Source organism: Symphodus melops (assembly GCF_947650265.1).
Source record: "Symphodus melops genome assembly, chromosome: 9".
Taxonomy (NCBI): domain Eukaryota; kingdom Metazoa; phylum Chordata; class Actinopteri; order Labriformes; family Labridae; genus Symphodus; species Symphodus melops.
In genome coordinates this window covers 26378483-26397183 of record NC_136699.1, presented here as the reverse complement: position 1 = coordinate 26397183, position 18701 = coordinate 26378483, and the positions used below count along the sequence as shown (strand labels likewise).

The window sequence follows — 18701 nt, the reverse complement described above, 5'->3', positions numbered from 1 at the left end:
AGCAGAGAGGAAAGTGTTAAGATGTTAGTACAAGTTAAAAACACAGATAATTTGCATGATCTCCATGTCTGGGCGGCACAATCGTAATCGGCAAACTTCAACTTTGAGCTCTATTGCTGATGCATGACCCTCACTGGCTGCGGTTACATGGACACAAGTAATCGGAATAAAAGCCTGATCCGAATAAATATGCTGCATGTAAACATGTCAATCAGAACAGACGGATCCGATCAGGCTCATTCCGATGGAGAGGGGTGGTTTATGCTGACTGTTGTTGGGATCAGGATCCATGGACACACTGGATCTGATGGTGTCTGCCTGACTGCAGCCACTGACCCGAGCTTTGTAGATCTTCTCAAATCAATATGAAAATAGCTCCTTTCCTCTCCGTGTCAGGCGCTTTATTTCAGGTTTCTACGGGGGAAAAAAGGAAGCATGGTTGTTTAATTAGCACATGCCTGTTTTAATGTGAAGAGTTTCAAACGTCAGGTGGCGGCCTGGACAGCTGATAGCTGCGCTGCAGGCGGACGAGGATGTCGCAGAATAGTCCTCGAAACACTTCACTGACCCCGACGCTGGTTTTAAAGGTGTTCTCCTTTAAATGAGCTGAACATGTTTCATTTAATGCTCGATCAATGTGAACGCATGAACTGACCGAGGTTTCTAGTGTCTGTGTGAACAGAAGAAATATTGCTCATGGAGACGTGACACATTTCTGTGGATGGCTCGGTTGTGTATTTCAGTTCAGTTGAACTTTAATAGAGACTGCCGAGTGTTTTGAACTGATACTGCAGAGCTCTCCTGTGTGGCAGCTCTACATGCAAAGAACATGTAAAGAAAAGAGAAACAGCAGAGGAGGTGAGGGGAGTTTGGGGCAGCTGAAAAAGGGAATTCATTCATGAAATCTGCCGATCAGCGCGGACATCTGTGTTCATGGAGCTGCTTCATACTCGTGTGTTCTGTTGATGCTCTGTGAGGACACGTTACATAGGTTACTGGATCACACAGACTGAACCACTACAGTGACATTTAGTCATAATCAATGTCAACAATGAATGTTTGTTTTTAGCGTCTGACCTCCTGTTTGACAGGAAGAACGTCCCACTGGCATCAGGTGTCCACGTGTGAGATAACAGACTAACGAGACTTTAATCTGGGTTAGTTAGTTTAGCTCCCTCTCACCGACGGAGTTAGTTTGATATTCATGCTGTGTATACACATCAATACATTCTTTCTTTTGATTAGATTTGTATCAGGAATATAAAAGAACAAACAACTCCAAGGAGAATAATCCCAGAGGATATTACTTCCAACACTTGTTTCCAAAGTGGTCCTCGATGGAAACAAATCAATAAGAAACAACACGTAGGTACATAAACCCACTAGTCCCCCTTCCCCCCAGACCCATGGTTCAAACTCCGAACCCTCAAAGTGACCATCAACCCTTCCACACAGCTCTGTCTCTTTCTCTGTATAAAACAGTGTTAGCATGCTTCTGTGTTGTTTCTCTTTCTTCCTTTCTGATCTCTGTGCTGCTGATGATGCTTGAACCAGTGAGGGGGGGGGGGGGGGGAGAAAAAGACAGGACCCTCCTCCCCCTGTTCCACCCCCTATTCATTCTATTCAGCTGTTAAACCCCTGCAGACCAACGAGTCTGAAGCAGCTCTTCTTTCTCATGTTAATGTCCCTCTGAACTCTGCCCGCTCTTTGAACGCTCTCAGGACAGCTCGGACGCTTTCTGCTGCTCTCTGCCTTTTGGCCGCGGTCACTTGTGCAGGTGTGAACATTTCTCGAACAGTTCAGTAAGGCTTCCCCCGAAATCTGCCTGAGTTGTTGTTCACACTTGTAGCAGCCTGAGAGTGTCACTGCAGGACAGGAGGACTCAGGGGGCGAGACACTAAAGGAACAATCAAACTGCAAAAGTCCTGCGTTGTTGTGTTAGCATGCTAATGTTAGCGCTCTGTAGTTAGCTGCTAGCTTAATGTAAACTGACACAGAATGATGTAAAAACTCTTCATCAAATAATCAGTGAGTATGTTCTTCTTCTTCTTGACTCAAACAGCTTTTATACACAAGGGGAGGAGCCATGTAAACACAGCTCTGACAACAACACAGCCAGCAGGACTCCAGCTTCTCCCTCACTGTAGACAGTCAGGACTCACACACACATTCACACAGAGAGAGACTGGACAGACTGATGTGGGACATGTGGATCATTCTTCATTTAAAGCTACGACACAGAAGTGGCAGACGAAGCTTAATTGGCGCTTTGTGTTAAACATGTCCACATTTTATATATATGTATTTTTTTCTTTCAGGTTTATTTTTGGGCTTTTTAGCCTTTAATGGATAAGACGGTGGATAGAGTCGGAAAGTGGGGCGAGACATGCGGTGAAGTCGCCACGGGTTGGACGTGAACCCTGGTCGCCCGCACGGGGACTGTAGCCTCAGTACATGGGAGCGCGCTGCGCCACCACCAGCGCTCCGGCGTCCACATTATATTTAGAAGAAGAAAAACACAATGAAGCAGTTTGTTGAAGGGATGGAGACCCGAGCGGTCACATGGGTGCTACGCAGTTTATTCAGCTGGGTTCACTTGAGGTGTGAATCTCTCTTTTTGATCTGATTGAAATTGATAAATTAGGTTTTTTTATACTTTATTGGACTGTGTGTGTGTGTGTGTGTGTGTGTCTTTTATAAGAGACGAGAGAACAGGCTGTAACAACAAATACTGTGACATTATGTATGAGATCCTGCTTGGGTCCAGGTTCTGATCAGAGCCGTTTAAAAAACCATCCCTCCGTACAGTGTGTGACGCACAATCACCAGGTAGCCTCCTGGTTAGCTCGTGAACTTTAGAGAGAAGGTGTTTGATTTGCTGGTGTGCTACACTGAGAAGCCTCCTCAGCTCACGTTGCTCTCTGTGTTTGACCACAGAGGCTCAGACTTCCTCCTCCGTCCACCAGTTAGGTGATAAATGATGAAGCCTTTCGTTGAAGGAACGGGGGAAACATCTTGAAGATCCTTTAAATTGAGCTTCGTGAACCGTGACAAACTAACACTGGACTGTCTGGGTGGAGAGCAGCTTTTTACAGATCCACAACCTGAGTCACTCAAACTTTTACGTCATGATTGGTTAACGATTCATTTCCGTTTATCTTTACTCCACTAGTGTTCACACATGGTCACATGGAAGGATTATCAGGAGAGTGACAGGAAACAAGAGGGAGGGAAATATACAGGTGGCTAAGTGCTAATGCTAGCTCTGTAAATCAGTAAAACGCCAAATGCAGGAGCGATGAATTCAGCCCGTCTCACCGATGACTGGAGTTGATCCTGAAGTCCTCGTTAAAACATAGACCCCCCCCCCCCCAAGAGAGAAATTGTGTCCCAGAACTGAAGGAAGTTCTGAAGGAGGGCTTCTATGGACAGAAGATGAGTTATGTTAACAAATGTTCTGAGATCATTAATGCAGCATAATCACATTCATATACAGTACAAGGAAGGATCATGTTCTTTATCCACACAGTTTGATTTATATAAGCAGACGATTCATAGTGTGTGTGTGTGTGTGTGTGTGTGTCCTACATCCAGCCTCACTGTCTAACTGGGTCACACCAGAACCCAGCTGCAGTACTGCAACACCGGCTCAGAGAGCATGTGCAGACACGCGCACAGGCGGACACACACACACACACACTTTAAAGATCTGTGTAGCATGTTTCTACTTCACTGAGAGTGTGTGTGTGTGTGTGTGTGTGTGTGTGTGTGTGTGTGTGATAGCAACAAAGAGCAACTGGGGATGCGTTGTCATAGCGACCCTCTCGGCAGCCCGCCCACCAGCTTGTGTGTGTATGTGAGCGTTTCACAGTGAGGGAGGGGAGGAGAAACCTCGGCTGCAGAGTGAGGCGGTGTGTGATTGGTCACACCCCCTTGTCTTTGTGTGGCGCAAAGGATTGTGGGTAGCCCTTGACTGAATGCTCATTTGTGTGTGAGAGTGGGAAAAAAGGGGGGGAGCTGAGTGTGTGTGTGTGTCAGAACTGAGCAGGACAACGCCTGTGTGTGTGTGTGAGGAGGGGGAGGAGCTGAGTGTGTGTGTGTGTGTAAAAGAGAAGAGGATTAGCTAGCGTGTGTGTGTTTGAGTGTGTGTGTGTGTGTGTGTGTGAGAGAGAGAGAGAGAGAGATCTGCATTACCACCAGGAGCTGCACTGGATTTTTACCAGATTTTTTTCAACTGAAGCAGGATCAACAACAGCTGAGGTACCTGTGTGTGTGTGTGTGTGTGTGTGTGTGTGTGTGTGTGTGTGTGTGTGTCTCACTCTCATGTCTGTCATTAGCTAGCCTGTTAGCATCTGCTGCAGCTGCTAGTTAGCATTAGCAGCATAGCGTCCCAGCTCCACAGAGAGAGAGACAGAGAGGGGGGGGGGGGGCGAGAGAGAGACGCAGATATGCTGCAGGAGAGAGAGATAACACAGGTTTATAGAAAGATGGAGGGAGAGAGAGCGGGAGGGGGGGCTCATGACAAAAGGAGGGGGTGTGGCTTAGAGCTGTGGACAAAGGAGGCTGGCTGATTGTTTACTACCACTGCAGTGAGAGAGACGTGGACGATCAATGCTCCTCTTCCTCCCCCCCTCCCAGACTCTGTAGTAGTAATGGAGGGAGCAGAGTTAGCATGAGCTAACAGCTGCTGCTACAAAATGGCTCTTCTCCCCCTCCATCATCAGTCAGTTCATCTCCCTCCTTTTTCACAAACACTGTGACAGAAACAGACTGAACAGCTGATACCTCTCTCTGTCTCTGTCTCCGTGAGGATGATGCCTACTCATAATGACGTACTGTAAGCTAGCTCCTAGCTGCTGTGTGACTTTCAGCTGCAGAAGAAGAAGAAGAAGAGTCATGGTTAAAGCAGACTTGTATAACAGACACGAAAGATAAAAGTCCTGGACACACAAGAAATATCTCATTTGGTGTTTTTAATTATCCAGACTCCTGCACAATGCCCGATCTTTATTACTGCGTTTCCTTCTGTTTGCACATACATGTAACCGATTCATCCTAAAGAGATGCTGAAAGGACTTAGTAGTACATGTAGTATTATATTAATACAAGCTGTGGGAGCAGAAAGTGTAGCAGCAGTTATACTGCTGTGATAAATGATGTGATGAAGTGGTATGAGAGGCCCTCCGGTTTCTCAGCAGCCAGATTCTGATTATCCTGCCAACGATTCACTTGGTTTTAACATCATGAATTTTCTTTGTTGTAGCACATTGTAAAAACGAGTGGTCAGAAGTTGCAGGGCTGGAAGTCTTCTCTGGACTCATTTATTCCGCCAACATCCTTATCTTTCTGTTCCACTGCACATGGCTGCACTTCTTCAGCCATGAAGACAAGCAGTCACATAGGAACTTTTTATTGTTTATCTGTAGCCAGTCAATGGATCGTATTCTGTCATTGCATCGAAGCATAATCATCCGCTTTGTGAAGAATCACTAGCAATGTTGGGCTCTAATTTACTAATTAACTTTAGAGATTTGATCATTTACAAATATTGACTTTTAAAACCACAAGTTATTTTATATGAAGCTCACATATTCTTCTTCTTCTGGTTTTATTTGCTCTTTAGTGTTTCAGGTGTCTTGTGCATGAAGAGGCAAATTCAAAGTCTTCTCCTGTTAGCTGTAGCTGCTAGATGTAACGCTCTTCCCAAGACCACCTCAACAACTAGCTTCTATTAAACTAGCTATCAGAGAGATAACAACAACTAGCTTCTATTAAACTAGCTATCAGAGAGATAACAACAACTAGCTTCTATTAAACTAGCTATCAGAGAGATAAACAACAACTAGCTTCTATTAAACTAGCTATCAGAGAGATAAACAACAACAACTAGCTTCTATTAAACTAGCTATCAGAGAGATAAACAACAACAACTAGCTTCTATTAAACTAGCTATCAGAGAGATAAACAACAACAACAACAACAACAAGCTTCTATTAAACTAGCTATCAGAGAGATAAACAACAACAACAACAAGCTTCTATTAAACTAGCTATCAGAGAGGTAAACAACAACAACAAGCTTCTATTAAACTAGCTATCAGAGAGATAAACAACAACAACAAGCTTCTATTAAACTAGCTATCAGAGAGATAAACAACAACAACAAGCTTCTATTAAACTAGCTATCAGAGAGATAAACAACAACAAGCGTCTATTAAACTAGCTATCAGAGAGATAAACAACATCAAGCTTCTATTGAACTAGCTATCAGAGAGATAAACAACATCAAGCTTCTATTGAACTAGCTATCAGAGAGATAAACAACATCAAGCTTCTATTAAACTAGCTATCAGAGAGATAAACAAAAACAATTAGCTTCTATTAAACTAGCTATCAGAGAGATAAACAACAACAAGCTTCTATTAAACTAGCTATCAGAGAGATAAACAACAACAACAAGCTTCTATTAAACTAGCTATCAGAGAGATAAACAACAACAACAAGCTTCTATTAAACTAGCTATCAGAGAGATAAACAACAACAACAAGCTTCTATTAAACTAGCTATCAGAGAGATAAACAACAACAAGCGTCTATTAAACTAGCTATCAGAGAGATAAACAACATCAAGCTTCTATTGAACTAGCTATCAGAGAGATAAACAACATCAAGCTTCTATTGAACTAGCTATCAGAGAGATAAACAACATCAAGCTTCTATTAAACTAGCTATCAGAGAGATAAACAAAAACAACTAGCTTCTATTAAACTAGCTATCAGAGAGATAAACAACAACAAGCTTCTATTAAACTAGCTATCAGAGAGATAAACAACAACAACAAGCTTCTATTAAACTAGCTATCAGAGAGATAAACAACAACAACAACAAGCTTCTATTGAACTAGCTATCAGAGAGATAAACAACAACAACTAGCTTCTATTAAACTAGCTATCAGAGAGATAACAACAACTAGCTTCTATTAAACTAGCTATCAGAGAGATAAACAACAACTAGCTTCTATTAAACTAGCTATCAGAGAGATAACAACAACTAGCTTCTATTAAACTAGCTATCAGAGAGATAACAACAACTAGCTTCTATTAAACTAGCTATCAGAGAGATAACAACAACTAGCTTCTATTAAACTAGCTATCAGAGAGATAACAACAACTAGCTTCTATTAAACTAGCTATCAGAGAGATAAACAACAACAACTAGCTTCTATTAAACTAGCTATCAGAGAGATAACAACAACTAGCTTCTATTAAACTAGCTATCAGAGAGATAACAACAACTAGCTTCTATTAAACTAGCTATCAGAGAGATAACAACAACTAGCTTCTATTAAACTAGCTATCAGAGAGATAAACAACAACTAGCTTCTATTAAACTAGCTATCAGAGAGATAACAACAACTAGCTTCTATTAAACTAGCTATCAGAGAGATAAACAACAACAACTAGCTCCTATTAAACTAGCTATCAGAGAGATAAACAACAACAACTAGCTTCTATTAAACTAGCTATCAGAGAGATAACAACAACTAGCTTCTATTAAACTAGCTATCGGAGAGATAACAACAACTTGCTTCTATTAAACTAGCTATCAGAGAGATAACAACAACTAGCTTCTATTAAACTAGCTATCAGAGAGATAACAACAACTAGCTTCTATTAAACTAGCTATCAGAGAGATAAACAACAACTAGCTTCTATTAAACTAGCTATCAGAGAGATAAACAACAACTAGCTTCTATTAAACTAGCTATCAGAGAGATAAACAACAACTAGCTTCTATTAAACTAGCTATCAGAGAGATAACAACAACTAGCTTCTATTAAACTAGCTATCAGAGAGATAAACAACAACAACTAGCTTCTATTAAACTAGCTATCAGAGAGATAAACAACAACTAGCTTCTATTAAACTAGCTATCAGAGAGATAAACAACAACTAGCTTCTATTAAACTAGCTATCAGAGAGATAAACAACAACAACAACAATGATAAAATCAATTACCCTTTCACCTGAGGCCTATACTACGAAGCAGGATTTGTGCTTAGCGAGGTAACTTAAGGGTTAACCCTGGGTTTTCAGTCCTACGTGGGTCGTTCACTTGTTACCTGGGTATATCACCGCGGTAACTGATGCTGAACACCTGACCTGCTCCGGAGCAGGTTCTGTTGGAGATAAGAGATTAAACTGTGAAAATCTCTGCCCACTGACCAATCAGATCTTTTGGTCATGGAGCTGATGGAGATTTTATTTGATGGAGCATGATTTTACATGAGACTATAGTCCGTTTAGTTATTGATTACGTTTCACTGATATCCTTCAACAGAGACTGAAGAGAGCACCGTAACATTTTAGTTGAAGATGAACAATTACAAATATTTTCTTGTGGCTTTGTGGTTTCATTAAAGTTTAATGTGTCCATTCTGCTCTGTTTGTGATGGTCAGAGCTGCAGTTTAAATAACTTCTAAAACCTGTTCTACTCTCCAGTTTAAAGAGTCAGAGCAACACATTCAGTTCAGAGCAGAAACGAGTTATTATAGTCGGTTCTAAGGTGAACTAACCATGGGACAAATATAAGCTGCACTTTTTACTCACACATTTTACTTTGTTTTGTCCTTCCTGCAGCTGTTCCTGCAGCTGTCTCTTTGCAGCCTGTTTGTCTTAACTTATTTATGTTGTTAATATAGGTTGTAGTTTTTGTAAATGTGATGTTTGTAGATATGACGATCTGCTGACGGCAGACGCAGTGATGATTGTGATAGGTTAAATGACGCTAACTCCGCCCCTTTTACGTGAACGCACTCTTGGCAACCCTGGGTTGATAGATCAGGTTGATAACCGGCATCGTAGGACTGATAATCACGATCAGGGTTTGTTAAGCCAGATAACCCAAAGAGACCCTGGATATGTTGAACTCGCTTCGTAGTATAGGCCTCTGGATCGAGTCTGAGGGGGTGGAGACTGTTTATTGTGACTGCTGCATGGTGCATAGAGTGCATACACATGACTACTATGATCTCTGTACATGTAAATATACTGTTGCATTACATTTTCTGTAAATCAGTATGTTGTTCTCCTCTCTGTTGTGGGTAGTGTGATTCTGTTAAACTACACAAAGCATGGGACCTCGCTTGGCGTTTGAATGGAGTAAGTAACTTCTGATGGACACAGCAGCCTCTACCATCAGTGTGTGAATGTGTATGAATGGATGAGTTAATACTGATGGACTCTTTACTCTGCAGCAGCCTCTACCATCAGTGTGTGAATGTGTGTGAATGGATGAGTTAATACTGATGGACTCTTTACTCTGCAGCCTCTACCATCACACACACACACACACACACGACTTTGACTCAACACAACACATCCTCCTGCTGCGAAAACAATCACTACAGCAGGTGTGGATTGTTACGCCACAGGAAATAGTCCCTGTCAGACGATCAGTCTGATTTTTTTAAATCATAAATGTTAATGAAGTATTGAAGGGGGTTTAAACCAAAGAGCTGAGAGACAGTATGATGTTTTTAGAAACGCCTTGTTTTGTGATCTGAAGGATGACCTGGGGTTCATTTATCTTCTGTAAATGAATTAACATTTGAACACGTCGTGCTCATGAAGGTTAAACATGTCATCACATATCGAGCTTTCATTCTGACGACCAAGATCAACACAGTTTGATTTAAAACCTGTTTCTCTCTTTCCTCAGGTGATGTGTCACCCATCAGTATGTCCCCCATCAGCCAATCACAGTTCATCCCTTTGGGAGAAGTACTGTTATTGGCTATCTCTGCTATGAACTCCGCCCACAAGCCTGTGACTCAGGAGGCTCTGACCGAACATCTGCAGACATGTTTCCCAGGTAACAGCACTTTTTCATTTGCATATTCTACCTTTGACTTTTATGAACTGCGTGCTCGTACTCTGAAGGTAAAAAGACGAGCACATGATGCACGCTGCGACTGCTCAGGAAGAAAGATACAAATTAAAACAGGACAACATGGCGGAAATCATTACAGAGTCTGTCATATAAAGTATACAAACACAGGCTGTGTCGAAAATCACACACTGATCAGCATAGTGTACACCTGCTGGTGTTCAACCCATCACTTCTCCTGGTCACTGTCCATGCAATATAAACCATCATGCATTGCAGTTCAGAGATTTTCTACAAGCAGAAAGTGGCGTTTGACCGCTCTAAGATTGGCGAGAGAAGCGTGACAACAACTGAGAAAGAAATTTCTGTGGAGCTCGAGAAGCTCTTTCAACACCCGAGAGAGAATAAGTTTCATGATGTGTGTTTTATTGTATTTGATTGTTTTCTCTGAATTAGAGCTGCAGCTATCGAATATTTTAGTAATCGAGTATTCTATCGAATATCCCGATCGATTAATCGAGTAATCTAATAAATCATACTTTTGCTTAATTAAGTTTTAACTCGTCTTGGGTCGTCCCTACGAACCTGCTTCTTTTCAGTTACCATGGAAACGCCTGCTTGTTACAGCCAACCACCTCTGCTCTACAGCTGCTGATGATGCTCACCATATTACTGACAGGCTCCCAAATTCACTTTCTGATTCACTGGTCAAGGCGGCAGGTAGATGAAAAATACAGGCCAGACATGTTTTAATGGCTGAAATAGCAAATACTGTTGTGTAGCCTACACATCTGTTACAGTACATTTAATAGAGAAAGCATTATGTTCTGTTGAATCAATCACAGAATCAATCATTATGTCAGATAAGGAGATTGAGAAACTTTAAATATATATTTGCTAAATTATTATTCCACAAACAAGTTCTGTCTTGATTTAGCTTTGAAGACATCAGACATTTAATATAATCAGCCTGTATATTATTAAAAGTGTATCTCTGTCTGCTCCTGCAGCGCGTGCATTCAGCACGCTCACAGACTACAGAGACCAGAGACGCGTCTATGACAGAGACTGTGAGGACGCTGCTATCGTTACGTTAGCTGAGACTACAGAGACCAGAGACGCGTCTATGACAGAGACTGTGAGAGGACGCTGCTATCGTTATGTTAGCTGAGACTACAGAGACCAGAGACGTGTCTATGACAGAGACTGTGAGAGGACGCTGCTATCGTTATGTTAGCTGAGACTACAGAGACCATAGACGTGTCTATGACAGAGACTGTGAGAGGACGCTGCTATCGTTACGTTAGCTGAGACTACAGAGACCAGAGACGTGTCTATGACAGAGACTGTGAGAGGACGCTGCTATCGTTACGTTAGCTGAGACTACAGAGACCAGAGACGGGTCTATGACAGAGACTGTGAGAGGACGCTGCTATCGTTACGTTAGCTGAGACTACAGAGACCATAGACGTGTCTATGACAGAGACTGTGAGGACGCTGCTATCGTTACGTTAGCTGAGACTACAGAGACCAGAGACGCGTCTATGACAGAGACTGTGAGAGGACGCTGCTATCGTTATGTTAGCTGAGACTACAGAGACCAGAGACGTGTCTATGACAGAGACTGTGAGAGGACGTTGCTATCGTTATGTGAGCTGCAAACACGGAGAGAGTGAACGGAGAAAAGCCGACCGTTTGACCGGATCACGTGTTCCCGACTCGGTCGTATGGATCACGGATCAACTGTGTGCTGACTAAAAGTTAAAAGGGGCGCGCCGCGCTCGCGTGTGCGCGTGTTAGCGCTGTGTGTAAGAGAGAGGAGCAGGTAGCTGCAGCTACATTAACCGGGTTTTATACACATAGCAAAGTTTTGATGACGCAAAAAAAAAAGACTTAACGAAGCCTCGAGGCAGCGAAAATTCCTCGATGAATTTTTGTAATCGAATTATTCGAGTTATTCGAGGAATCGTTTCAGCTCTACTCTGAATATGACCAGTATCTTTGCAGCTCAGGTCGTCTTTCACTTTCATTGAATGTTGTCACAGTCTGAAATGTTTTTCTCATTGTGTGGAATGAGTGCACTTTGTAGTCCCCTACAGAGAACTCCCTTTGTAGGAAGGAGGGGATGAGACAAGAGTCTTATGGGCATGACCATTGAGCGTTGAGACTGCACCGGTCACGTGATTTAAACCTCAGCACACCTCACACACACAGCGCTGCAGGAGCCTCATTTGCCAACAGAGCTGTCAATCATTTTAATATACCCTTTATAGCAGGGTTTCTTAACCTTTTTGACCTTGGGGCCCAACATTTTCAGGGCAAGGTCGTCTGGGGCCCAATCGAGTGAATGGTTCTGATTTAACTTTTGTGGTCATTTGTATTTAATAGCTATTTGTGTCACTATGTTGTAATAATGAATACTGTTCTTCATTTGTATGTTTTTTAATCAATATATCAACCTATACATGGGCTAATTATGCATAAAACCTTGCACAAGTTAAGATCATTTAATTAATTTTGCTCATATAAAACCATGTTTTAGTGCATGTTTGTCAAATAAGTAACACAATATAAACTTAGCAACAAAAGCAATAAAATTAGGTGCTCAATGAAGTTGATTTGGTGAAATTAAAAAGAGCATTCTGTTTTGTGTAGTGCTGCCCCCCGTTGCCGTCATAATTTTTTCGTTTTAAGAACCTCTCCATCACGTTTCCATTCAGATTCAGACCCCGTTTACACGGAGACGCTGTGACAGTAAGACGAAACATTTGGACATGCGCAGTAGTCGAGAATATTGGTGTTGTATCGTCTTTTTAAAACAGAACCTTGATATGATTAGAGCTGAAACGATTCCTCGAATAATTCGATTACAAAAATTCATCGAGGAATTTTCGCTGCCTCGAGGCTTCGTTAAGTCTTTTTTTTTTTGCGTCATCAAAACTTTGGTATGAGTATAAAACACGTTTAATGTAGCTGCAGCTACCTGCTCCTCTCTCTTACACACAGACACTTCAACACGCACACGCGAGCGCGGCGTGCCCCTTTTAACTTTTAGTCAGCACACAGTTGATCCGTGATCCATACGACCCAGTCGGGAACACGTGATCCGGTCAAACGGTCGGCTTTTCTCCGTTCACTCTCTCCGTGTCTCCAGCTAACGTAACGATAGTAATGTCCTCTCACAGTCTCTGTCATAGACACGTCTATGGTCTCTGTAGTCTCAGCTAACGTAACGATAGCAGCGTCCTCTCACGGTCTCTGTCATAGACACGTCTCTGGTCTCTGTAGTCTCAGCTAACATAACGATAGCAACGTCCTCACAGTCTCTGTCATAGACACGTCTCTGGTCTCTGTAGTCTCAGCTAACGTAACGATAGCAGCGTCCTCTCACGGTCTCTGTCATAGACACGTCTATGGTCTCTGTAGTCTCAGCTAACATAACGATAGCAACGTCCTCACAGTCTCTGTCATAGACACGTCTCTGGTCTCTGTAGTCTCAGCTAACGTAACGATAGCAGCGTCCTCTCACAGTCTCTGTCATAGACACGTCTATGGTCTCTGTAGTCTCAGCTAACATAACGATAGCAGCGTCCTCTCACAGTCTCTGTCATAGACACGTCTATGGTCTCTGTAGTCTCAGCTAACATAACGATAGCAACGTCCTCTCACGGTCTCTGTCATAGACACGTCTATGGTCTCTGTAGTCTCAACTAACATAACGATAGCAGCGTCCTCTCACAGTCTCTGTCATAGACACGTCTCTGGTCTCTGTAGTCTGTGAGCGCGCTGAATGCACGCGCTGCAGGAGCAGACAGAGATACACTTTTAACAATATACAGGCTGATTATATTAAATGTCTGATGTCTTCAAAGCTAAATCAAGACAGAACTTGTTTGTGGAATAATAATTTAGCAAATATATATTTAAAGTTTCTCAATTTCCTTATCTGACATAATGATTGATTCTGTGATTGATTCAACAGAACATAATGCTTTCTCTATTAAATGTACTGTAACAGATGTGTAGGCTACACAAAACAGTATTTGTTATTTCAGCCATTAAAACATGTCTGGCCTGTATTTTTAATTTACCTGCCGCCTTGACCAGTGAATCAGAAAGTGAATTTGGGACCCTGTCAGTAATATGGTGAGCATCATCAGCAGCTGTAGAGCAGAGGTGGTTGGTTGTAACAAGCAGGCGTTTCCATGGTAACTGAAAAGAAGCAGGTTTGTAGGGACGACCCAAGACGAGTTAAAACTTAATTAAGCAAAAGTATGATTTATTAGATTACTCGATTAATCGATCGGGATATTCGATAGAATACTCGATTACTAAAATATTCGATAGCTGCAGCTCTAGATATGATACATTGTGTATGTCGCCGCCGAAAGAGCAACGAATACTTGCGGCAAATAGTTCAACCTTTACCCGAGCACAGGGCGACCATACGCAGCGTTTAGGTAAGACTTGGGAGAACTGGCCGCTGAGGAGGATGTTGTGGAGGAAGTGGTTGTACTGCTGAGTGTCGCGTTGTAAAGTTCCACTGGCCGGGCGTGAGAACTACATCGTTTTCACTCAGGCAAGACCTGCCGTGTAGACGGTCTGTAGTTTGAATCCGGAGTGCGGTCGTTTCGATGCGTTTCTGTCATAGCGTCTCCGTGGAAACGGGGCCTCAGGGTCGTCACCTAGCAGAGTTGAGACTTCTCCATAGACGTTAAGCTAAATATTCTTCTCCTCGTGATGTAGGCCTACTTCTAACTGATGATACTGCCTCTGGTGGTCGGAGAGTATATTGCAGGCCAACGATCACGGCCCTTGCGGCCCACAGATGCAAACATATTATCCCCTCGCGGCCCTGCAGGTGGCCCCATGGTTAAGAAACCCTGCTTTATAGTGTAAAATAACTGATTGATCTGATGATAGATTCCATTTGACGAGTGTTTTGAATTTATAGTGTGTCCGCTCTGCTTCAGTGGAGGAGGCGGAGCTTTATGGTCTATTCTGCAACCAGCCAGCAGGGGGGTGCTCTAAATGTTATAGCTTTACTCCTCCCGTCCTTTGAGGTCTACGGTGAACACAGGTCTGAGATCAGGAGGGAGGCTTCACACAGATTTAGTAGTCAATACGTCTACCTGTTGCACTGAGGCCACGCCCCTTTTTAAAGCGTGTGTGTGTGTGTGTGTCAGGTCTAAGTTTCCCTCTTTAGAGAACTTGCGTCATGTCACCAAAGCAACCGCACAAGCATGATGTAATGACAGGCAACACACACACACACACACACACACACACACACACACACACACAGTCTGTGAGCCATAATAGAGTGTCTGTCAGTTGTCTGATGAGATAAATTGATGGAGTGATTCTCTGTGATCTGATTCGTCTCTTGCTGATGCTTTAAATCGACCTCAGGTGATCGGTTCACCTGCTCTGGTGCTCTACTCCCAACGACTCCGTTCATTCTGTTGGTGTTTTAGAAAACCCAACACCAAATAAACATTTAAAGGGAGAGTTCAAAATGTACTTAAAATATTTGGATTTCACTTTTAATGATCTGACGGACGTGTGCCTTTAGTCTCCTTAAACATTCACTGTACTCACACAACATTAGTAACCACAGTAAACACATTACTAATAGTTGACATCTATGTTCTCAATAATGAGCCGCCATGAGGCCCTCTTTCCCCGCTCTCACGCCCGGACAGTGAACAGAGAGCATCCTGTATGAGCAGAGAATCTGGAAGAATTTAGTAAATGGAGATACAGTGATCTGTAGGCTGTGTCAGGTGACTCTGTCATATCGAGCTGAGCAACCAATGTGTGCTGAGTGTGGACGTCAACCTGCAAGAAGGTCTGACGACGGCGGTGCAAGAAGTGGTGTGATGCTAAAATAAGTTTTGTTCCAGAATGATCTCAAGGTGGAGGTTCAGTTTTGCAGGTTTCCAGGTTTGGTTTTGTCTCTGCAGAGATAATAGCTGCTTCATGTTTTAGGGTGCACGCTGTTGCCCAAAGTCCTGCTTGTTTGAAAAGTGTTGCGTACAGTGCTCAGGCTCTGTTAAAGCCATCTGATGACCTATGAATTAGAGGTCTGTGTGGGCTCGGTGCTGAAGCGAGTTGTTCAGTTCTGTTCGTCTTAGATTGGAACGTATTTTGTGGCGTTTCCATCGACTAATAACCGACCTGTGCGTCCAACTTTTTGGACCCTTCTGTTGAGGAGCCAAGAATATCGATCCGACCCGAAAAGGTGGAGATAAACACTGCAGTCTGTTGATTGGTGGAAAGAATCGTCACTTCCTGTGTGACAGCGCCAAACACAACCCCGCTGTGTTTGAACATTTGATTGACAGGTTACAGCACGAGGAGAACTTCCTGTCTTTACCCAGATTTGGAAGTTTTGCCTCCATCTAACCTTCTAAAGGTTAGATGGAGACTATGCAGACTCATCCAGTGCAGCGGGCGGGCGGTCGTGCTTGAGTAGGGCACGGTACAGAAGAGTGACCACGGTCTGAGTCCTTAACACTCCCTCCTTGTGCTTATATAACCCTTCATTGTGCTTAAATGATCCCTGCATGGGTTTGAAATAATCCTTTCTTCTGCTAAAATCATCTTTTCTCCTTCGTCCATGCCGGTGCTTCAATATTGTTGGTTAGAGCCTTGAACTAAAATTCCTTTTAACGTCCTTTTTGGAGTATTAGAAGTTCTTAAAGTAGTATTTAAATAAAGTTATATAAAGTGAGTGTTTAAATAAAGTTATATAAAGTTAGTGTTTGATTAAAGTTACATAAAGTGAGTGTTTAAATAAAGTTACATAAAGTGAGTGTTTAAATAAAGTTACATAAAGTGAGTGTTTAAATAAAGTTACATAAAGTGAGTGTTTAAATAAAGTGAGTGTTTAAATAAAGTGAGTGTTTAAATAAAGTTATATAAAGTTAGTGTTTAATTAAAGTTACATAAAGTGAGTGTTTAATTAAAGTGAGTGTTTAAATAAAGTGAGTGTTTAAATAAAGTTATATAAAGTTAGTGTTTAAATAAAGTTATATAAAGTTAGTGTTTGATTAAAGTTACATAAAGTGAGTGTTTAATTAAAGTGAGTGTTTAAATAAAGTTATATAAAGTTAGTGTTTAAATAAAGTTATATAAAGTGAGTGTTTAAATAAAGTTATATGAAGAGTGTTTAAATAAAGTTATATAAAGTGAGTGTTTAAATAAAGTTATATAAATTGAGTGTTTAAATAAAGTTACATAAATTGAGTGTTTAAATAAAGTTAGTTAAAGTGAGTGTTTAAATAAAGTTACATAAAGTGAGTGTTTAAATAAAGTTACATAAAGTGAGTGTTTAAATAAAGTTACATAAAGTGAGTGTTTAAATAAAGTTATATAAATTGAGTGTTTAAATAAAGTTATATGAAGAGTGTTTAAATAAAGTTACATAAAGTGAGTGTTTAAATAAAGTTATATGAAGAGTGTTTAAATAAAGTTACATAAAGTGAGTGTTTAAATAAAGTTATATAAATTGAGTGTTTAAATAAAGTTATATGAAGAGTGTTTAAATAAAGTTATATAAATTGAGTGTTTAAATAAAGTTATATAAATTGAGTGTTTAAATGAAGTTATATGAAGAGTTTTTAAATAAAGTTACATAAAGTGAGTGTTTAAATAAAGTTATATGAAGAGTGTTTAAATAAAGTTACATAAAGTTAGTGTTTAAATAAAGTTACATAAAGTTAGTACTCGTGTGTTGAGTGGTTCAGTGTTTGAAAGAAGAGGCTGCTACATACGTTTGACTGCAGGTGGTGCTGAATGGTTTCAAACTGATTCACATTTAAAGTGACACAATGTCAAAGTGTGTGTGTGTGTGTGTGTGTGTGTGTGTGTGTGTGTGTGTGTGTGTGTGTGTGTGTGTGTGTGTGTGTGTGTGTGTGTGTGTGTGTGTGTGGTGTGTGTGTGTGTGTGTGTGTGTGTGTGTGTGTGTGTGTGTGTGTGTGTGTGTGTGTGTGTGTGTGTGTGTGTGTGTGTGTGTGTGTGTGTGTGTGTGTGTGTCCCAGGTTGTTGCGTCACTGTGGCTGGTCTAAAAGACTCGTATGATGTAACTGGCAGTAATACCTCCAGACTGACGGAGTGAGCGAGCGAGACAGAGATGGAGAGAGAGCGAGCGAGACAACGATGGGGAGACAGAGAGGTAATAAGGAGAGAGAGAGAGGTAATAAGAAGAGAGAGAGAGAGAGGTAATAAGAAGAGAGAGAGAGAGAGGTAATAAGAAGAGAGAGAGAGAGAGGTAATAAGGAGAGAGAGAGAGAGGTAATAAGGAGAGAGAGAGAGAGGTAATAAGGAGAGAGAGAGAGAGGTAATAAGGAGAGAGAGAGAGAGGTAATAAGGAGAGAGAGAGGTAATAAGGAGAGAGAGGTAATAAGGAGAGAGAGAGAGGTAATAAGGAGAGAGAGAGAGAGAGGTAATAAGGAGAGAGAGAGAGGTAATAAGGAGAGAGAGAGAGGTAATAAGGAGAGAGAGAGGTAATAAGGAGAGAGAGAGGTAATGAGAGAGAGAGGTAATGAGAGAGAGAGAGGTAATAAGGAGAGAGAGAGAGGTAATAAGGAGAGAGAGAGAGAGAGGTAATAAGGAGAGAGAGAGAGAGAGGTAATACGGAGAGAGAGAGAGAGAGAGGTAATAAGGAGAGAGAGAGAGAGGTAATAAGGAGAGAGAGAGAGGTAATAAGGAGAGAGAGAGAGAGAGAGAGGTAATAAGGAGAGAGAGAGAGGTAATAAGGAGAGAGAGAGAGGTAATAAGGAGAGAGAGAGAGGTAATAAGGAGAGAGAG

General features: G+C 41.7%; 1 protein-coding gene across 3 annotated transcripts in view; it reads left to right on the top strand.

The window, feature by feature from the left end:
• LOC306828890 (storkhead-box protein 2-like) overlaps positions 1–18701 on the top strand; it is a 37890-nt gene that overhangs the window by 9851 nt on the left and 9338 nt on the right. The window contains exons 1-2 of one of the 3 annotated variants that reach the window (XM_079351629.1): positions 3758–4260; positions 9720–9872. In XM_079351629.1, the coding sequence (XP_079207755.1) occupies positions 9740–9872 (133 nt within the window). In that variant the 5' untranslated portion in view covers positions 3758–4260; positions 9720–9739. Of the gene's footprint in view, positions 1–3757; positions 4261–9719; positions 9873–17967; positions 18067–18701 lie in introns of those variants that run through there. The other 2 variants (XM_079351628.1, XM_079351630.1) reach the window with 2 other exon arrangements.